At 41.2% G+C, this 23,060-nt stretch overlaps 1 protein-coding gene across 1 annotated transcript; it reads left to right on the forward strand.

Moving 5' to 3' along the window:
* Positions 1-13,808: 13,808 nt before the first annotated feature.
* Positions 13,809-23,060, forward strand: CHRNA5 (cholinergic receptor nicotinic alpha 5 subunit). Its single transcript, XM_066636037.1, has 5 exons — positions 13,809-13,952; positions 15,462-15,506; positions 16,391-16,500; positions 18,819-19,650; positions 22,902-23,060. Exons 2-5 carry the CDS (start codon positions 15,480-15,482, stop codon positions 23,058-23,060), a joined length of 1,128 nt encoding a protein of 375 aa, XP_066492134.1. The 5' UTR covers positions 13,809-13,952; positions 15,462-15,479.

A 23,060-nucleotide genomic window follows, 5' to 3' on the forward strand; every position in this document is an offset into this window, starting at 1 on the left:
GGGCAATTCATGAACATAAGAACAGCCCCCCTGGATCAGGCCATAGGCCCATCTAGTCCAGCTTCCTGTATTTCACAGTGGCCCGCCAAATGCCTCAGGGAGCACACAAGACAATAAGAGACCTGTATCCTGGTGCCCTCCCTTGCATCATGAGTGACTGAGTTAGGTTGAAATTCCATACACGCTTCCCTGGGAGCAAGTATAATTGAATTTAATGGGCCTTACTTCTAACAGTGTAAACCTAAATGCATAGGTTTACACTGTTAGTCTCACCTGGCAGTAGATTGGCAGGGGACAGCCACTTGCATTCAGCTTCCTGCCTCCACCACTCCCTCCTCCACTTGCTCCCTGAATTCAAAAAGGAGAGGTAAGGAGCAGAAGAGAAAGAATGAAGAGGAGATTGGTGGGCTAGAGTGTTCTCAAGTCCATTCCCCTCGTACTTCTCAAACGGAAGAAGCAGGAATATGTAAGAGTCAGGGCCCAATCCTATCCAACTTTCCAGCACCAGTGCAGCCATAATGCAGCCCCAAGGTAAGGGAACAAATGTTCCCATACCTTATGGAGGCCTCCGTGACTGCCTCCCCACCACAGGATGCAGTGCATGCCCCATTGGCACAGCTGCACTGGCACTGGAAAATTGGATAGGATTGGGCCCTCAGATATTAAAAGATTTTTATCACAAGCTCTCATGCATGCTATGTTTTTCTTGACTATTGACCTTTTTGAGAGTATTGCAGAAAGAAATGGCAATGAGACTATTTCTCAAACAAATTATTTATTTATTTAAATTATTTATTTATTTATACACACAACACTTTCAAATTACAAATTTCTTAAGCTACAGTATTAGCACACATATCTGAATGTTATTACAATGGGATACACTAGAAAGTGGAAGGAAATTGTTTTGAAACCAAATATGCATTCTGGTCAATGTAAGCCTTATAATGTAATTATAGACCAATTTAAGGGGGGGAAATTTTCTCCCTTAATTGAGTTACCTAATTAAACCAAATGGTTTGGTTACACAGATTTAAGTGCTGAGGTAGGAGAGTGAACTGTGCTACTGTGAGCAGCTGGTAGGAGACACCAACAACTGAGTACACAGCTGAGTAGAATCCTGGCAAGGCACCAGGCCTGCAGAAGCCCACTGAGGCATGCAAAAGGATGGGGAAGGCAGGAAACTGGGCTGGGAGGGGTGTAATGGGGGGCAGGGATGCTGTGGGATGGGGTGGGATGGGCATGCGCTGGATCCTATCTCACTTTTCTGAAGCTTCCCTGCTCCCTTTCTCCCCTCAGATTTATGCTAGTGCAGCTCCAAGGAGACCCATTGCAGGAGGCTTCACTGGGTAAGGGGATTCAAATCCCCTTTCCCTGCTGAAGCCTCCTTATTTGCCTCCGCCCCCCCCCCCCATACAGCGTGTCCATTTTTTGCACAGCTGCACCAGTGAGGGGGAAGGACAGGTTTGGGCTTTTATTCTCAAGCTCTTTCCTAATGACCCTCACTGTGGAATTTGCCTTCGTCAAACTGCTATGCACTGGGTCACGTTTTCACTGAGTTGTCCACCTTTGGTTCCTTTCATTGAGTCACCTTTCATTGAGTTATCCATCACCTTTGGTTCCTCACAGAGCTCAGACCATATCAGTGTATATGTGACACCAATTTTCTTTTTTGTGCCCCAATGTGCATCACTTTTACAAATGCATTTGACATTTGATTGCCTGTTTACTCAGTCTGGAGAGGCCTATTTGGAGCAGTTCACCATCTGCTTTGGTTTTTACCACCCTGAATAGCTGGGGGGTCATTGACACACACACCACACATACTCACACACACAGCCTAAACCCCGTTCACAAGGCAGTGGAGGTTTGGGGTCAATTTTCCTTCTCTCAGAGGAGCTGCCTCGCAGGCTGACAGGTCCCCCCAGGTTGCTCAGGAAGCCACCTGCAGAACTGCCAGCCACGCGTCAGCACTCCCACCGCTTTGCCCCGCCCACTGGGGGCGGGGCCTCGCCTCAGTCGCCGCCCCTCTCCTCCTCGCCTCAGGTACTCCGTCAACTGCTGCATCAGGAGCCCGTCCGGGGTGGAACGAAGCAGCCCCGCCCACTTTTAGCCCCGCCTGCCCGGGGCGGGGCTTCGCCTCAGTCGGTGAGCGGCGGGAGTCCGAGTGTGGAGATGCTTCTGAAGCGGTGCTGAGCCATGGCGGAGCCTCGGCGGCAGCAGCCCCCGCTCGCCTCCACCTGCTTCCTCCTCCTCCTGCCTCTTCTACGAGGGAGCGAGCCCGGGAGCGGCGCCCCCTACGCGGGTAACGGGAGAGCGGGTGCCTGGACACGGGTCGCGGGGGGGGGGGAGAGCGGTGAAGACGGAGGCGCCAGCGGTCGGGGAGTGAGGCGGGGGTCTGAGCACTGCAGGTCCTTCCTCTGAAGCAGCGGCTCGCACCCGGGGCACGCTGTGGGGCACTGGAGGCAGGTCCGTGTTAGTGCCCTGTGGGGCAAGCCAGGCAGGCAGCGGAAGCCCAATCCATTGAGTTCAATGGGACTTACCCCTAGGTAAATATGCATAGACTGCAACCTTAGAACCCAATCCTAGGCATATCTACTCAGAAGTAAGTCCCATTGAGTTCAGTGGGACTTACCCCTAGGTAAATAGGCATAGTATTGTAACCTTAGAGCCCAATCCTGTGCATGACTTCTCTAGAAGTCTCATTAAGTTTAATGGAACTTGGATAAATCCAATCCTGTGCATGTCTACTCAGAAGTAAGTCCCATTATGTTCAATGGGACTTGCTTCTAGGAAAATATGCATAGGATTGCAGAGCCAAATCTTAGCATGCCTTTTCAGAAGTAAGTCCCGTTATAGTCAGTGGGGCTTACTCCCAGGTAAGTGTGGATAGGATTGCAGCCTTAGCTGGCTGTGAAAGCTCCAGAAACTGCTAGTTTCTGGTCATCAATTTGTATATTAGCAGATATGGATTAGTGGTTGAAGACTATTATTATTATTATTATTAACAACTGTATTTATATACTGCTTTTCAATAAAAAGATCACAAAGCGGTTTACAGAGAAAAATCAACTAATAAATTTGAAATAACAGCAACTAAATTATAAATATTTTTAAATTTTAAACATTAATTTTAAACATTAACTACAAATATGAAGGGTATGATTTATGGAAATGGACTGCCAAGGGGTACACATGTGGGGGGGAAAAGTTGAGAACTAGTGCTATAAAGAGACAATCTGAACATGAAAAAGTGCCTTATAAGTAGGGTTGCCAGATACAAAGAGGGAGTGGGGACAGAGTGCCTATACCTTTAATGCTCAATATGGTAGGGTTCAGCTCAAGCTCAGCTCAGCATGGAAGGGTTTAAAGAGCTGCACCTGCCCAAATTCCCTCTTCTATACTGTGGTTAATGGTAGATGCGCTCTGCCCCCCCTTGGATCTGGTCACTCTACTTAAGACTGGCTCCAATGTGGGGACAGGAACCAGGTTTGGTCAGGTGTGTTAGTTGGTGATGAGGAAATCCGGGCTTGGTTTTGGCCAAGGAGAGGAAAAGGAACTTCAGTTGGCAGTCATGGGTGGCTGAAAGGGGGGGGGGGGAGGAGAAGGCAATTTTGAGCTGAAGCAACCAAGAGTCTTATGTAGCACCTTAAAGGCCAGCAGCTGGTTCCTTTCACCACAAACTTTGGTGGCACCTTAAATAGGGTTACTGGGTATAAAGGGGGACAGAATACTTCTGCCTCTAGCTGTTGTGTAGAAGAGGGAATTTGAGCAGGTGCAGCTCAACATGGAAGGGTTTTAAAAGCTGCACCTGCCAAGATTCCCTTTTTATACAATGGTTAAAGGTAGAGGCACTCTGGCCCCCCTTCCCATAACTTCACTTATAAAGAGTTCCTTGTTTCCCTTTCTATGAAGATGCAGCCAGATCTCCTACCTAGCCCCACTGGGTTCAATGCAGTTTATTCCAAGCTATCACTTTTTGGGAGAGGGAGAGTAGGAATGCTGCTTCTTGCATTCAGTCTGCCATCCGTTGCCCACTTCAACTTGGGAGTAAGTCCAGTAGGTCTCATTTCAGAGCAGATTCTTCACGCAGAGGGTTTAACACTGTGAACTGGTTGCAAACTGGGGGAGTGCAAAGGAAGATTTGGGAATGCATCTTTTTAACAAGGTTAAATTTCACTGGCACAATGTAGGTCAGTGTTTGCTCAGGATGGACCAAAAGGAGGCATCCTGGGATTGCTTTTTGAGGAAGGGGGTCTATCTTAATCTTTTTCCAATTTCCTCTGCCTATCTGTGAGTGTACATTCCCCCCCCCCCCCTTCTTCACACTACCCTGCAAAGAGTATATCTGTGAATCTCAGCATTTCTGGGCTAACTCTGGTTCACTGGACCGATAAGGAACTGAAGATGGTTTCTGTTTTACATTGGGATGATATTGGATTTTTGAGTTTTAAATTGTGTGATGCATATTGTGTTGTGGAGGGGGAAGGAAGAAATTCTGCAGGAATTTAAATATATACAGTCACATGGCATGTTAGTATGGCTGTGGCTTGGATTTTTTCTTGCTTCAGCAAGATTTCAGCTGTTTAAATCTGATCTGAAGGACAGTTGAGGGCTTTGAGCAGCAGCACTGCCACCCTGGGGAGGTAGTTCAGAAGCAGAGATTAGCAGAATGTCTCTAGATCCAATAAATATATTGGTGTACTTACAATGAAAATGATCCAGATTAAATGGATTTGTGTTTTGCAGAAAGAACATTGAGGACATTGCGACTAGATTTTATTTCATTGTTTGGTTGCCCTTTATCCTTTTATTCACAAATCTTCATACAGTTCTGCCTGCTCCAAGTCCTGATACTTATCCTTCTCTTTTTATTGTGTTAACACAATTGAATAATTTTATTATTACCATAAATGCAATAGAACCTTTTTGCTCCACATATCTTTAATTTTTTAAACTGAAGTGGACAATTTGTGGTGTTGGCTTCCTTTCTTTTGCATGTTTTGCTTTTCTCTCATAAATAAGCTGTTTATGCTATTGTTTCCTATATGCTGTTTCCTATATGCAGCCAGATATTTTTATTTTTTTTTGCTGGAAGGTTAGTTAAGAAGTCAGTGTCATGTACCTCCAGATGCAGAAATTAGCTAGGTTGCTTAAAATAAGCCCTGAGCTGTGAAGTAGATCTAAAACTTTGTGCAAAGTCTGGAAAGAGTCTTTTTTTAACTTCATCTTGTTCAGAAGTTTGATTGAATATATTTGGGCTGTTTGGAATACTTTTCAAATAAGTGTTATAGGCGTTTAATAGTACAGTAAGTCAATTGAAAGTTAATATTTGCTTTGAATCATAAGGGCTATATTGAGAGTAGCAGTGATCACTTTTAAATTGTACCATCGCTGTAGCGTATGCAGTTAGGAAGGGTATGAAAATGAAACTGTCTTGAATCTCTTTCAGTTCTAATGCTGGGTACGAAGAAAAAATAAATATAAGATATTTGTGAATAGATAATCAAATTGAATGGATGGATTAATGTTTTAATTTTAAATGATACTGTACAAACAAATTGTAACTTGCAGAAGACGACAAATACTTAGAAGAAATGCAGTGATGCTTCTCATAATATCTGTGTGCCCAATCCTATCCAACTTTCCAGTACTGATGCAGTCATGTCAGTGGGGCATGCACTACATCCTGTGATGGGGGGACAGTCACAGAGGCCTCTTCAAGCAAAGGGAACACTTGTTCCCTCATGTCAGGGCTGTGTTGGTGCTGGAACATTGGGTAGGACTGGGCCCTGAATTTCATCATGTCGCAAATAGCAATTATAAAAAGCTGAATGTTTGCAGGAACATGGAATTCATAGTCATATTGTGTTCTCAAAATGAGGAGGTACCTCTGCTTGACTTAAGCTTTTCATTTGAATCCATAACTTGCTTCTTCATTCTGTTTAAGCCATTTCTGTCCAACGTTGTATATATGCAACAGGGATCAAATGTGTACACCTGTGGGCTGGGCAGAAATGGATTAAAAATTTTTAACTCAGATAACAAAGAGTCTCTTCTTGGCTGAACTGAGCTGCTATGCTCCTATCTTGAGCAATTTCGGTTGCCTATTTGTTACAAGGTTGCTACCTCCTGTAGTGAATGTGAGAACGAACAGGAGAAATTTGAGTAGTATTTTGCACACTAGAATATTACAGATAAATATGAGGCATAGTGTTAATGTACAGCATATTTCTAACTGCTGCAAGAAAATACTGTGTACTTTTAGCAAGCAGTTTAAAAGTGCCCACTAGTTTATTTTAGTATGTTTCAAAAATGTGAAAGTTAAATTTGCATTTTTAGTCTGCTGTCACTGGGGCATCAACCCAACTGAATTTTGAAGGATTTCCAGATAAATTTGCAGAGGGTTCTGTTACGTGCAAATTAAAGTGGAAGAATAATGTGTGAGAAGGAGTACTGTATTTGTGATTCTGGAGTATCCTGATGTCACAAATAGTTTGCCATGATAAGCAATTCAATAAGTATAATATTGAATATTTATGTAGCGTTTTCTGAGTGTGCAAAACCCTTCACGTATACTAATTTGAGGTTGTCCTTAACAGCAACTCTCTAAGGTGAGTAAGCATTATTACTGTATTGCCATATTGCAGCTGGGTGGCTGAGAAGGAGTGATATGCCTAAGGCCACTTAAGTGTGTATAGGGTCGCAGCTTACCTGAGAGTAAACCCCACTGATCACAGTGGGACTTATTTCCAAGAAAATGTTTATAGAATTGCACTGCTATTGAGTCCATGGAAGAAGCTTGATTCAAACTAAGAATGCCCTGATTTGACACTTAGCGACTACCAGCTCTTTACTAGCTGCTTGACTTGCATTCAGTCACTGCTGTGATTTTTTGCCCCTCTCTGCAGATATTTGACCTCAAGCAAGACTATTAAATGGTTTGGGGAATGGAGATGCCACTGCTTGTTACAAACATTGATTGTCAAAATGTGTCTTGCCACTGTGGTTTTCATTTGATGGTGCTCTGCTTGAGATAATGAAATTTATTTACGTTTAATAGGTCACCGAGAATACTAGGGAAAGAAGCGCTTATTTAAATCTAGGTCATTGGTGGGCAAACTCTTTAACTTGAAGATCACATTGGGATATGGAAGATGAATGGAGGGCGTAATGTGTGTGTGCTACAATTACCATCATAACTTAATTACTGCTGTGTAAAAAAAAGTTTTGCATTACGTTCTTTTTGAACATACAAGATTTATTGTGCAGCTTCTTTATTTTCCACAACACACATTTTTGAATTGGAGGAGTTCTTGAGAGAAAAACAGGAAGTTTTTCCATACTTTCTCTCACTCTTTCTTGTTTACAGCCAGTTTTTTTTAGACCTAACTTCTCCCTGATTGCTCATGATCAGTCCTGGCATGGTTGAACAGTGTGCACCTGTTCCTTTCTGCCTTGCACACATTTACAGATGCTGCATCTGGGAGTGAGAATGCTACAGTTGGCTGTAGCATCAGTGTTGGGGTGTGTGTTGGTTGGGAGAAGAATCTAAGGGGCAGATTGTTAACCATTTATTTAAAATATTTATATCATGCTTTTCCTCTCCTGTTTGGGAGGCGTCCAACTTATTTATTATTATTTAAGAAATTTGTATCTCACCTTTCCCATGCCAAAGCAAATGCTCAAGGTGGCTTAATAAGAAATAAAGTTTACAATAAAGAACAAAGTATCACAACAGGAAAAAGAAAAACATCACGCCAAGCATTAGAACATTAATTTTAACATTACATTATGAAACATAAACCAAAACAGAGCAAAATCTAACAAATGTCGTTGAGCCAATAGGGAACAAATTAGTCAAGGGAAGCAGTCACAGCATATTTCAGAGGTACAGAGGGCAAATATCAACTCAAAAACCAAATGCCAGATGAAACAGGTATGTTTTGAGAGCTCGCTGAAAAGCCATGAGGAAGGGAGTAGTTCTCAGTTCCCCTGGAAGGGAATTCCATAGTTGGGGTGCTACTACAGAGAAGGCTTGCCCCTGAGCTGCCATCCCTCTCACTTGGAACAGAGGCGGCACTTGTATGCAGCACAATACAGCTTATGCAATTTTTTTTCCGTCTATATTTTAGTACAATACAGGCTGGGAGATAAGTTTCACCGAGTTCTCCTTTTCCTCGCGCTTGGAGAGGGATATAGTACAGCCCTAGGTAAGGAGCAGTTGGAGGGCCAGATCGGTGACTCATGCAGACCATGCCTTGCTTTAACCACTTCAGCTCTAGACCCCAAAAATAAAAGTCCTCATTTGAATATGTTGATGGTTGTGTTGTGGAACCCAGTTACAGTGCTTTTACAGTGGAGTGGAGCAGCTACGTGGTAGCAATATATTCCTGAGTAACTGCTTCTGGAAATGCAGTGCTAGTAGAACAGCACTGCTAAAACAAATGATCTAGTGTACCTGCAAACAACCTCTGCAGCATCAGAGGCTGCATCTGCTACTTGCTTGGAGCCTGTGGCCTGTGCTTCATTTGCATATGTATTTACATAAATTGCCAATTTGTATTCATATCCATAAAGCCACAAGAATGAGCAGACTGAATATATTTCATATCCATTGCAATGTTTTTACCTCCCTTACTTCCTCCTTTCCTCATTCATTTCCCCCCCCCCCCGTTGGTTTTCAGGCAACTCTTTTACTCTGATCTCCTCATGCCCTGTGTTACATCAACTGCTGTGATCCTGTCTTCAGATTGCAGTGACTAAAACTCAAATGTTTTGCTATAAGGGTATCACATTTCACTGTTCTGGGATGGCAGTCCTATGTACATACTTACTTGGGATCAAGCCTTATTAAATTCAGTGGGGTTTGCTTCTGACTCAACATATCTAGGATCAGGCTGGTTACTAAGGAATGAGCACAGTTTCTGCTCCTATGACCAGTTGGCTGTTGAAATTCGCAAGGGGAGTCTGCAGATGTTTGCCTGTAAGGAGTATTATTGCCTGTCTGGAGTGTTATTGTTATTGCCAGTGACTCTGCCAAACAGCTTGTGAGGTCCCAACCTGAGCAATCACACATACTTATGTTAATGTCTACAAAATATCGAGCGCTTTCCAACTAATTCAGAAGGGAACGTTTCTCTGCTTTGTTAAATTCTAAATCCTGACAAAGACTGAAATGTTTTGGGCTGGAGATTTGTCTACTTCGGGAGATGTTATTCAGTCTGTTCCAGAAGGGGTTGTACTTCCCCTAAAGATCAGGTCTGCCAGCTGTGGGTACTCCTATATCCAGAAGTGTCACTGGATGCCCAATGGACTCTGAGGCACAACCACCTGAAATTGGTAGCCAACTGTGGTCTCTCTTGGACAGGAACAGCGTAGCCACAGTTTTCCATGCTTGGGTAATTTCTAGGAAAGACTACAGTAATGCATTGTATGCAGCTGCAAGAAAAGATGGTGCTCAGACTGGATACAGAGTCTAGTGGTTAGCAACTGGCATCACCTCCCTAGTCCTGCTTCACTCTTTAAGCAGGGGTTAACTGGGAAGGATTGCTACCACCACTCCAGATTGGGAAGCCAGACAGAAGGAGGCCTGCTGGGGAAAATCTCCAATTAGGGTCAAGAACCCCAAAAGCCAGAAGCTCCCTTAAAAACCAAATAATAGTGGGACATGATGGTCTGAGAGTCATAGCAACCCATTCCCTCTTGAGAGAACTGAAACCATGTAGGTGAAACCATAAAAAGACTGGAATATTATTTAAAAAGCAGTACAATATCTTATTTATTTATTTATTTATTTGGAGGTTTTTAACCACTTTTCCCTATCTTTCATGCCAACGAAACCTGGCATGAGAGGTAAGGCTACTGTAATGCATTGTATATAGCTGTAAGAATGGAGGGATAATTGCAAGAGTAAAACAAACAGAGGATCTTGCAAAAAGAAAAAAGAATGGAAGGGATTGGCAGAAGCAAAGATTGGCAAGGATACTAAAAGGCAAGTGAAAAATAAAACCATCCCTGATGCCTCTTACTGGGTACAGTTAATACCCTGTTTCTCTCAGGTTCCTGTTCTTGGCACCCACACTTGCAGCAAGGTGAGTGAGTCCTCCATGAAGCATTGGATGCTTCTGATGTCAGATCCAGGGCAAAAGTGCAAGTGGAGTTGCATGATCCTGGTTTTTATGTATCTTTTATTTTATTACCTGTGGAATTGGAGAGAGGGAAGCTTCCCGTGAATCCTTGACTTTCTTGCTCCAGGAAATCAGGTGGGCTTCATGGTCCAGTAAGCTGATTCAAGGCTAAGTCTTTACCAGTCAGGGAAGGAGAAGATGCTCAAACAATAAAGGAACAATTGCTAGCGCATCTGGAAACCATCACAAAAGCATCTAGGTTAAAAAAATAAATAGGGTAATTCAGAATTTTCACCACAGTCATGCTGCCTTTTGAAGACTGTTTGGAAGCTGTAGTAAGTCTAGGATACACTTGCTAGGCTAGAAATTGGAATCATTAATTGAGGAGTGTATGCTGCTAGTGCTTAAACAACTGCCCTGGCTACCAGTGCTGCTTCTTCCCTATAAAAACAATATGACTTGAGTGCTGGAAGGGACTCCTGCTTCTATGTGTTCCTTTCTGGGCTCTGAGATCATTATTAGAGATCCACCTCTAGGCTTCAACCTTTTGGAGGTGAGACGGATTGTGCTGAGCAAGTAGGCCTTCTCATTTGTGATCTCCTGCCATGGAAGTCTTTCCTGGAGACTTACCTGGTGTATACACAATATTGTCCCTCAGGCACCTGCTGAAAACCTATTTAATCTGGGCTTTCTAGAAACAGTTTTCTTTCTTTAACTGATGTTTTAGTTTGTTCTGATCTGGTCTACTCTGTGCTCCATGAAGTTAGTATTTTTAGAAACTGAAAATTTTCCATAGGAAGATATAGTAGTGGAAAATGTGCCACCCAATCTTGCCTAGATTCAGCTTGCTTGATGGCAGTATATAGTTATTAATTTTTTAAAAAAGTGTTTAACTGCTTGCTGTTGACTTCAGTATTTGCTGCCCTGTCCCTCTATTTTAAGAGATGGCATACAAAATAGTTAACCTTTAGCACAATAAACACAAAAGAAATTTTTTAAAAGACAGATTTATTGTGCTATAAGATTTTATGGGTTAAGATGATGTCTTAACCAGACATCTATATATCTATGTGTCAACTAAAGATAGCCCAGATGTGTCTGTCTGTTGAAGTGCACTCTAGTCCACAAAAACTTAGGCTTATCTATCTAAGGGCCCAATCCTATCCAACTTTCCAGCCATGTTGCAACTGTGTCATCAGCATACACTGCATCCTGCAGTGGGGGAGCACTCACAGAGGCCTCCACAAGGTAAGGGGGATGTTTGTTCCCTTACTTCAGGGCTGCACTGTGTCTGCATTGCTGCTGGAAAAATGGATAGGATTGAACCCTAAATCTATTAGTCTCTAAAGGGTTGTTAAAACACTCCCTTGTAAATGTTGGAACAGACTAACAGTGCTACCCCTCTGGAAATGTCTTCTGCACAACAGTCATTCATATTTTGCCTGCCTTTTAGTGCTAGCTAGTTCAACTCCTCTCTAAACTGCATTTTCCCCTTAATCTACTCTCATGTGGGCATTTATTCAATACCTTTAATCCTTTTGCTACCCTTCTTTTAACCTTTCTTTGTTATAATGTTTAGAGAAGTTTGGCAGAATTCATCTTTTGGGAAGGGCATGTTGTGCTTTTATGTTACTGATTAATGGTGTATTGATGATAATTAGGTTTTTAAAGTGCGATTTGCATATGTATGCACAATATAAGAGAAACTCTATGAATGTGACAATTATCAGTAGTTCTTAATATTTTATGAAGCAAATAGAAAATTCCAGAAAGATTCCAACACTTCTTGAGAAGTCCTAAGAGTCACTGTGATTCAGCAAATTTGACCATTTACTGTTAAATGTTAGTATTTACCAGTAAATACTTGTAAAGGTAGGCTGGAAAATACCATGAGTTATGAAAAAATGAACTCTGCTGCTCATTTTCAAAGTATTAAATTTGTGCAAAACCAGACACAGACATCCCCAGAGGTGATATTGTACTTTAATTACTCTTTCTACTGGCCTCCTAAAATAGAAAAGAATACTAGTAAATGCCAATAATATCTGGACAACCCTTAGGAAATAGTTGTTTATCTTCCTGTTCAGTGTTGTAATACTTTAATTTGGTAGCATGCATACCGCTCAATATTGTATTTATTTTGGGGAGTGCATGCTCATCTCCATCTTTGTTGGAATGGAAAAATTTGAAATGGAATTTTTCCTACCAGTAAACAAGTAATGATGAAATTCTAGGATTGTGCAAAATTTTGTCAGATGAACCTGAAATTTACAAATGTCTCTGATCCGAAACTCTTCTGTGAGCTGCAGAAGGCTCTGCAATCTTTAAATGTATCCAAAGACACTTGCTATTGCTTTGGAAAGGAAGGCTTGAACACTTTTAATGAAGCCATAGTCTACTATGTGCTTGTTGAACCCTAAGCTTTGAAATACTTCACATGTTTGGCTCTTGTCCCCCTACCTTTCATCATTTATGTGACTTAGCAACTTTTTTTCTTTTTGGTTTTGTGCTGTTAACTCACTCTCCCAATTTTCTTCCTGTGGCTTTCATTTGCACACTTCCATTTCAAGCAGGCTAATTTGCTAGGTTGGGAGAAAACAAGCGCAGCTGAATGCAGTGGCATTCAGCCATCTGCCAGGTGTCCTGCAGATGTGAAGTCAGGTGCCCTGCCTTGTGAAGGCAAAAGTAGTTGCCAGGGTGTCTGGCTGCCTCTCCAGGGTAAGCTCTGGGATCAAGTGACCCATTTGCCTGGTGAGACAGGTCAGTGGTGTTGAAATGTAGGGAATAGTGGAGTGTCCTTCCATGCATGATTTCCAGTGGATTATTATCACAATACATTTCTGATATTGGCACATTCAGGAGCCAGATTTGCAAAAGAAATAGAGGTCCAATCTTGAGTGCTGCCCCAGCAACCACCATTGCAAAAATGCCATAAGGCACTTCTGCACTGATGGAGAGGACGTGGCATCAGTGCTGAAGCCAGTGCTGGGCCTCAGCACTAAGAAGACAATGATATGGAATGGTCTGTAGTAAGTGTTCCCGCTGGCCAGCAGTGAGGCTTTTTGGAGTAGGGGGAGAAGGCAGGGAGGGGACAGAACTAGGAGGAGAGTGAGCCAGAGGGAGGATCAGATATGGGAGAGGGGCGGGGATGGTGGCACTCTGCTGCCAAATTATTTGGTGCCCCCCCTTGAGCTGGAAAGTCCAACATGGGCCTTCTCAGTTCTGCACCCGCTCAATAGTGGGCACAGATCCGAGAAGACCCATTGCTGGTCTCAGAGCTTGACACAAAGTCAGGGACCCTTTGTTCCCTTATCCCAAGGAGACTCTGGCGGCTGTCCCAGTCCCACAAAATGTAGTGGCGACCATTTTAGCACTGCTGCTTTTTGTGGCAGCCCCGGGGCTTAAGACTGGGCTGTAGAAATGATTGTTCCATCTTTCCTTCCAGTCTTTATATACAAAAAAGTACGAGAGGTTGTGGCCTGGTTTATATCACTATCATTTACTGCCAAATCTGCACAAATATCTGAGCATATGTATAACTAGTTTCTCCATTGCTTGTTTGCTTGCTTTTATCTTATCTTTATCTTTTATCCAATAATAAGAAGATAATTTAATTTGAATTGTTGTTTTAGACATATAACTGGATTATTGCTTTTTATGTTTTATGCAGGTACATTTGAACCTTCCTTTATTGCAAAAAGTGAAGATTGTTTGTTTAAACATTTATTTGAAGACTATGAAAGATGGGTTCGCCCAGTGGAACGCTTGAATGATACAATCAAAGTGAAATTTGGGCTTGCAATTTCCCAGTTGGTGGATGTGGTATGTTAGAAAGCTCTGCTAATATCTTATACTTTTTTAAAAGCACATGTTTTAGTGCAGAGTAGGTTGGTTATTGGAGACAGTCTGAAGAACACAACTGGTCCTGTCATGAGGTCTCTTCTAATTGTTCAGAGGATGCCAGAGCTTACCAGTCTCCTGTTGTCCTTCATCTCCCATACAAATGTGCATACTGGCCCTGTCACTGGGTCTTCTCTGATCATCCAGAAGATACCAGGGCTTATCACTCTTTCTCCCCCTACTCCTGTGTATGTACATACAGTATATGCATACTGGGAAGTGCACAAGTGTGCTGGAGTTTATGGTGAAGGACAATATACAGCTTTGCACTTCTGCAGAGAGTTGGCAGAAGTGAGATTATTTTCCTCCTTAGTCAGTAGCAAAGTGGGTGGGATGCAAGGCTTATGTGTGATTAGTCACTTGCTTGAAAAGAAATAAAGCATGCAATTGTATACCACACTGCATTTGTTCTTACAGTATGTGAATATATGTGCTCTTGTCTTAATCTAAGTCTGTAGCCGTGATAGAATCATAAGATAGCCGTGAGAATCATAAGGTGACCATACTTTATCTACATGATGGAAAGTGAATGGTTCTTACCAAATGCTTTAGCACCAGGACCTACTTTTTAAAACAACAATCTAACAAAACTCACTAGACAAAAAAAGATCTAAAAAGAAATATTTTATTTATTAATAATAAAAAAATATTTATTAATAGTTGGGGTCTTGTGCTTCCGAGGCTGCTGATGACCCTGTGTGTGTGTGTGTACATTTGCTAGACTGTCCCTAGAAGTGGAGGAGTCTAGCAAATGTTTGCACACATTAGGAAAACCCTTAACGACTGTTTCCCCCAAACCTTTACAGTCATTCCAGGGTACCCAGAAGGCTGAACTGGAGAGCAAGATGTGCAGTTAGGGATTTCCAGGCCAGACAAAAGGCTGCAACTGGGTTCACACATGATCTGCAGCACTCCAATTACTAGAGAAAATTAAAAAATGTGACATTTTAATTTAAGGGTATGAAGATTACCTCACACCACAGGTTAACATTCCAGCTAATGATTTTCTACTACAAACTGCGCCAAGGTGCTTGTAATAACAAAAATGCCAAACTTTTTGCAACCCATCAAAAATTGGCTCACAACCCACTGGTGGGTCAGTTTGGGAAACACTGGTCTACAACCTGTAGACAAAGCAGAGCTATGCCTGCTCTGATTGAAAAGGGGTTTTTGATAAGAAACATTGTGTGTCTGAGTGTCCCCACATGCAGTTTCACAATATATTTTAACAATGTGTAAATTTTGAGAGGCTTTCAAAGAGGCTGCATATACTCAAGAAGTCAAATATGTTCTATACTCTTATTTATCGAACAGTAAGAGCCTGCTATGGATTACTGCTACAATGTATGCCATATGTTGTGCATTGTTATCTGGAAATGTGACACACTTGTAAGGTTTTATGTTATACATATAAAACTTTTTTCTTAATAGGATGAGAAAAATCAGTTGATGACTACTAATGTTTGGTTGAAGCAGGTTAGTTCTGTATGTTTAAAAATTTGTTCCTATTGGGGGAATTGTTGACTCCAACTCCTTGTCTGGGTCATTGAGACAGTTCATTGCAAGTTCTCCATGAAGAGTGTGTCCTATCTAGTTACACTAAAGGAATATAGTTATTAAATGTATTTAAATGATTTAAATCTCAACTTTCCCTCCAAATAAAAGGTAGTTACTATAACCTCAGTATAAATTAAAAGGCAATAATTGAAATACTTGCTTTTATGCTCAACCTGCATTAAGACAGCTACCTGTCTGCCATCCAGATTACCTTGAAAGGGGCTGTAAATGTTATCACTGAAAAATTTTAGAGGGAAATGCTCTCATTTATGTTGTACCTTCTTTTTTTACCTGTAAGAAAGTTTGCCAACTGTATTGATGTTATATTTTGAAGTGATAAAATGATTTCTTGTATAGCTTTCTTTTAGCTTTATGAAGCCTATTGGAAGTACATCTGAAAGAGAACAAAAAAAGGATGTCCCATTGTGAATGGGTCAGAGGGTATACCACAAGGGAGGACCTGTAGTTCAGTGGAAGAGCTTCTGCTTTGCATGCATAAGGTCCCAGTTTCAATTACCAGCGTCTCCAGGTAGGATAGAGAAAAATTCCTGTCTGGCACCTTGGAGAACAACTGCCAGTCAGTGTCAACAATAGTGAGCTAGCTGGACCGATGGTATGACGGTATAAGGAAGTTCCCTATATGTGTAATGGGGTTAACTAAGTAAAAGTCCTTTGTGAATCAGAAAGTAGCAGCCTCTCAGTTGTTGCCATTTGTACTGACTGTTTTAAGGCAGTTGTATAGGAATTAGGTTGATTTAAAAAACAACCGTACACATGCACACGCACTTTTCATTCCTTTATAGGAATGGGTTGATGTAAAATTGAAGTGGGACCCTAAAGACTATGCTGGAATAACATCTATCCGTGTCCCATCAGATTCAATATGGATTCCAGATATTGTTTTGTATGACAAGTAAGCATTTACGGTTTTTGTATGTCATAATTACAGTATTGCCATGTAAATGAGCTTAGAGATGAGAGAATTTCACTGAAAGACATTTTTATTTTGCCACTAAAAGAGTTTAAAGCACTTTCATATAAATGTTTCATGTTTTTCAAGCGAACCTGGTAGTAGATATTCCGTAATTTGAAACTGTTTGCCAGAGAGATGTAAAACAGTTTCCTGCAGTTGTGTGGTGAGACAGACATCCTCAAGACCACCAGTTGAGTAATCTATGAAAGGTACAGATAAAGGAGGTTAGGGGTCCTTTTCATTTCCCCTCTCTTTCCTGATTGTTGCATTGCAATGAACTAATTGTTTTCAAAGCAGAATGCATTAACAAACTTGGAAAGCTATAAGGCAGGGGTGCTCAATAGGTGGATCGCGATCTACCGGTAGATCGAGAGGCAAAATGAGTAGATCGCAGAGTGCCGACCCCCCCTTCATGTGCCTCTGGGAGGAAACGCCGGGAGTAAGGCCCATTGTACTCAATGGGGCTTACTCCCAGGTAAGTTTGGCTAGGATTGCAGCCTCACAGCCTAATCCTAGGCATGTCTACTCAGGAGTAAGTCCTGTTATACTCAGTGGGGCTCAAGGTACACCAACATACATTGTACACATAAATGTTATATGTTATGATGGTGCGAACATTGTAAAAAAAACTCTGGTAGATCTCCGGGCCTTGCTGGGTTTCAAAGTAGCTCTCGAGCCAAAAAAGTGGGAACACCCCTGCTATAAGGGATAATGAAATGCAGGTAGTGGAATACTTAATACAGGCATAAGCTAGATCTGTAATACACTCAAATAAGAGATGATATTCCAAATGAGAAAGAGAAAATATACGAACCTTAATCATATTTCAAGATATGGGAGAGCCCAATTTTCATTGGGCTTTCAGCAGTACTACTCAGCAACAAAACCAGAGGGCCGTATAAAAAGCTTCCACTGGCCGCATCCGGCTCCGAGCCTTATATTTGACCTAGAGCTTCCCCATATAAGATTGTAGCAGATAACAAAAAAGGCATTATTGTTGTTGCTCTTGTATTGATCCTTATAGTATTGTAATAAAATAAATTGTTTCAATAGCATTATTGAAAACAAAAATATTTCAGCAGATTTTCAACAGTTTTGTTTTCAACAAAAACATTTCAGCAGATTACCACTGAGTTAGACGTTAAGAGATACAAGCTCGAGTCGACATTCTTCCTGCTTCATTGTTAATTAATTCAGCATAGCTGGCTAGGTGTTGTTATCCAGCAGTTACTGCTGTTGGTGAATACTCGCTATACAGTACATAGAATCATCACACGTCTCTTGCATTTCCTGTATATTCACCCTCATTGTTTACAATTTTTTGTTTGTGCTTCAGTGTCTTTCCACATGTGCATCTATAGTCCTTCCAACTGAGGATAAGCTTAGTGCATTTCCTGTATATTGTTTGTTTTGAAACATCGGTTTTGGCTGCACTTATACTGGGGACCACTACTTGCCCATTAGGATAAACTGTTATCTGAAGAATTGCTGTGGTCCAGTGTTTCTCAAAGTGGTGCGTCTGTTTAACACCCTGGTTTTATTGTTTATGCCAATAGAGGTTTTTGACTTTGACTTTGTGTAATGCTTCCCTGTCCCTTTAAGGGGTGGAGAAGGGGGGAACCAGCAATGCAATCCCCAGGATCGTGTTGCTAATGAGGGTGAGGGGGGGTGCTTTTACTTGCTGTGGGCTTCTACAAGCAGCGGGAGGTGCATGGAGCCCTGTGCGGCCCTCCGCAGGGCTCCCTGGAAGCTTGGAATGTTCAGAAACAGTACATGCAAACACCTCCTGGTTATGATGTGAAACCAGAAGTGTTTTGCCTGTGCTGTTTCTTTCCAAGCATAAGGGAGCCCTGCGGAGGGCTGCTTGGGGCTCCCTGCATCTCCTACTGCATGCAGAAGCCTGCAGTAAGTGAAAGCACTCCCCTCACCCTATTAGTGACGTGATCCTGGGGATCACGTCACTGGCCTTGTCCCTCTCCCACAAAGACTTACTTAGGGAGTAAAGCTCCCTAAAAGTTTGAGAACCTAGTCTACTGAAGAGTTTTAAGGGTTGAAATTATTACTTTTTTCATTATTAGGAATATTTATGCTCTATTTCTGATGTGGTTTCACTTTCACCTTGTCAGCTGAAAAAGTGCATAAATTTAGCTCTGTCTGTTGCACAATAAACATTGGAACATAGTTTATATTATGTGATTATTTGTAGAAAGCATAACAGCTTCCATGTTTCATATTTAATAGTTAGAACATTTTTTCAGTGCAGATGGTCGGTTTGAAGGAACATCTACAAAAACTGTAGTAAAATATGATGGCACTATTACTTGGACACCACCAGCAAATTACAAAAGTTCCTGCACCATAGATGTCACTTACTTTCCATTTGACCTGCAAAACTGCTCGATGAAATTTGGCTCATGGACATACGATGGCTCCCAAGTTGATATAATTCTAGTGGATGATGAAGTTGACAAGCGAGACTTCTTTGATAATGGAGAATGGGAAATAGTAACAGCAACTGGGATCAGAGGAAACAGAACTGATGGATGTTGCTGGTATCCATTTATTACGTATTCATTTATAATTAAACGCTTGCCTCTCTTTTATACACTGTTCCTCATTATTCCCTGTATAGGGTTATCATTCTTGACTGTCCTTGTCTTCTATCTTCCATCTTACGAAGGTGAGAAAATCTCTCTGTGCACATCGGTGCTGGTATCTTTAACTGTATTTCTTCTTGTCATTGAAGAGATCATACCATCTTCTTCTAAAGTGATACCTCTTATTGGCGAGTATTTGGTGTTCACAATGATTTTTGTAACATTATCCATAGTAATAACTGTCTTTGCTATTAATGTCCATCATCGATCCTCGTCCACTCACAATACAATGGCACCTTGGGTCCGCAAGATATTTCTTCACAAACTTCCAAAACTGCTTTGTATGAGAAGCCATGTAGATAGGTACTTTGCTCAGAAGGAGGAGAACAGCAGTGCTAATGGAACTGAGCCCTCTAGAAATACCTTGGAAGCAGCCTTAAAATCTATCCGATACATTACAAGGCACATCGTCAAGGAGAATGAAGTACGTGAGGTGTGTGTCTTAGTCATTTGCATTCACCTATGTTGGCTAGTAAAAGTCTGATAGAAGCATACACAATTATTTTGACTGTAACTGAAATCCCACTGTGTTTCAAGGATCTTTTGTTCTGTAAATAAGGTAGCATTTTTGGATGCCACAGTTTTCAGCAGAAATGACAATGTAACTTTACATAAAAACCAGTTTAAAGCAAAATAGACATACAGGTACTGAAGTGGTCTAGGAATCTAAGGTACAGGCAGCGGCGCCATTTAGAGAGATGGGGGGGCAGTTCTCCCACCCCCAGTATTTCAGATCACATGTGCTTATTCTATGGTATTTGTATAAAAAATAGCCACAAGAAGACTACACTTTTTAGCAATTGAATCTCGAATGTAACCAAGAGTTATCTAACTTTGCTGCTGTGAATTTTACCACCCTTTCCTACCGGATTCAACTGGCACACTAGATGGCATACCTATTGCAGTAACACAGTGCTTTGTGTTGTCATTTGCACTCAAGCCAGACCACTTTCCTGCTTCTTATTTCAACAATGTTTTCTGGGATTGGAAGTGATCACAGAGGAGATTCTGAAGACTTTTTCACAAATGGCATTGGTGTAACTGTTCACAGATGTGTCCATTTATAGAGGACTGAAATATGTTCACTTCTAATGCTTAATGTAAAATGATTTTAATCAGATTTTTAAATTGAGTCTAGCTCTAGCACATTGGCACTTTCTGCAAGAAGCAGACTTAGTGCCACTTGTGAAATAATATTCTATGATGCTTGCAAAATGGTTACTGTGTTGGCTAGAAACAGCAATAATGACAGTAATAATACTATGTTTAGTGCTTTTGGAGGGTGCAAAACACTTCACATGTCTTATCTTGATGTAGTCCTTGTAACAACTCTGTAAGGTAAGTAAGCATTATTCTCCCCATATTACAACTGGAGTACTGAAGCTGAGAGAGAGCGTCTTACCTAAGGCTGCCTAGTAAGTTCACTCCAGTTGTGAGATTCAAACTAGGAAAGTCCTACTTTGCAGCTCAATCTCTCAGGGCCAAACTGTATTGAAAGCCAATGGAAGCTATTTTCTCAGAAAAATATTGCATGAGCATAATGATGATTGAGGGTGGAACCAGGATGGGGCAAAGTATGAACCCCACCCCCTCATTGCCACAGTTACAGATGCACGCACACGCACTGGTATTTTATCTAAAAGGTGGAAACTTGTTGAGCCACTTTTCAGAATGTTGTATGATTTGGCCACTAAAAAGTCAGAGAAGAGTACATCTAGAGTGTTGTGTAAGATGCCTTTTCACAAAGCCAGTTATACTGATAAGAAATAAGGACGCTTGTACAAAAAGAGGTTAGAAATAGCCTCTTTTTGTACAAAAGAAAATAATTTTGTGCAACTTGAAAACTTGATTTTCTTCTCAGTCATCATAGTTGGTTCAGGGGAAAGTTTCCTGCATGTAGTACTTTAGAATCCTTAAATATTTAGCGTGCAACATATTACTCCATGTTCATTTTCTATAGAACTAGTTTTAATGCAATTGGTAATATACTACATATACTACATACCCTAGTCCCCACTTTTGTCCGTTGGTCTGTTGTCCGTTGGTTTGTTGTCCCCACTCTTGTCCGTTGGTCTGTCTGCATCGTAAAGGTGTAATTGATGGTGAGCAACTATTATTCAGCGATTCCATTAAAAAGAATTTTCAAGGTACCCTTTTGAACCCTTTGTAGCAAATTGCAAGATTGGCTAGTGTTATCCTAATATTGCAGATGTAGGGCTAAAGCTGAGAAAATAGTGACTTGCCCTAAGGGCCTCCTATTGATTATTTAAAGTCACATTTTTGACCCTTTTGATTACAAAGAAAAGCTTAGAAACCTCTAACCATTGATGACTGAAGCCTCTGAAACTGGACGACTAGGGATTTTCAGGGTGCAGTGGGTGTGACTTCTGTGCCTTGAACAACTGCTTCCATGACTAATCTTCCCTGTTATTTTTGCCACCTTTTATGAAAAACCCAATAACCATCAAGTGATTTGAAGAATCCAACTCATAGAAACAAAATAGTATATGCAGCCCTGCTAAATTGCAAAATTCTAGGTGCAAGATTAAGGGTCACATGACTGGAGATTTGAATGTGTTTGTAAGGCCCATTTTATGAACAGCCCTGAAGGTATTCGTGTCAATGTATGTCCCTGTTATGCTGCACAATTTTTCATGTCTTGCACTTAATACAAAGCTTTTAACATTGTATTGTATTGAGATTGTATTGTTGTACAATTTGTGATAATAAGTGGATGCCAACAATTCTCAGTGAGGGTCTGAAGAGCAGTACCTTCTTAAAAACATACTGTTAGAGTAATGAAATAAGTTTGAGACATCGGCTTCCCTCATCCATTTACCCACCAAATATTTCCTAATACCTGAAACCATGTGTATTTCTAGAATTGTAATGGCAGAGGCCCTGCTACTACAAGCAGGTGGATAATGGGACAACAAACTGATAAGGGCAAAGCAATAAGAACTTGATGTGCCCAATATGGTGCTTTTGTGTTCAGGCTACCTAGATTTTTAATAATTTATGTTCAGAGCACTGCTGCAGCATGCACTTGTGTATGCTTAGAAAAAATCTCATCCTAGATGCTTTGAACTAAGTAGATAGCAAATGATGAATAGCACTTCCTCAGGCAATATTTGGGAAGTAAGTCTTCCTCACTTTTGATAGCTTTGCATTGGGATCAAAGAGTAAAACCCAGGCGCTGTGCAATTTCCAACACATCAGCCAAGTAATGTCAAAGGTCTACAGGCAATAACTAGTTGTAATACATTTTGCCTTGTGCATGGAGTGAAATAGTCATAGAGATAAAAAAGAATTGTTTTTGACAACAGGTCCTAAAAGATTTACAAAGCTGCATGCTTAACAACCTTAATTTTGGCATCTCCTAATTATCAAGTAGCCAAACAGCTGAACAGTTATTGAATAAGTTATGCTATTGTTTTGGTTCCATGTCTGCTTGTGTCACATCTGGGAAGTGGTGCAGGATTTAGCATCTTTAAAGAACCAAAACATGTTTCTTGGTTTGGAAATGCATGGGCAACGATTGTCAAATGCCCAGAATTTATTTCGGTTATTACTGCAATAAGAGAGGTGCTACAGTTTTCAGCTGGACTAATATGTGTGTTCAAATATTCTGGAGTGTGTTTTAAAACGGCTACTAACTCTTTTTCTTTTTTTGTGTTCTCTCAGGTTGTTGAAGACTGGAAGTTTATAGCTCAGGTGCTTGATCGCATGTTCTTATGGACGTTCCTTTTGGTTTCGATTATTGGATCATTGGCACTATTTATTCCCGTCATTCATAAATGGGCAAGCATAATAGTACCAGTCCATATTGGAAGCACAAACTAA

Source organism: Tiliqua scincoides, chromosome 8 (assembly GCF_035046505.1).
Source record: "Tiliqua scincoides isolate rTilSci1 chromosome 8, rTilSci1.hap2, whole genome shotgun sequence".
Classification (NCBI taxonomy): Eukaryota; Metazoa; Chordata; class Lepidosauria; order Squamata; family Scincidae; genus Tiliqua; species Tiliqua scincoides.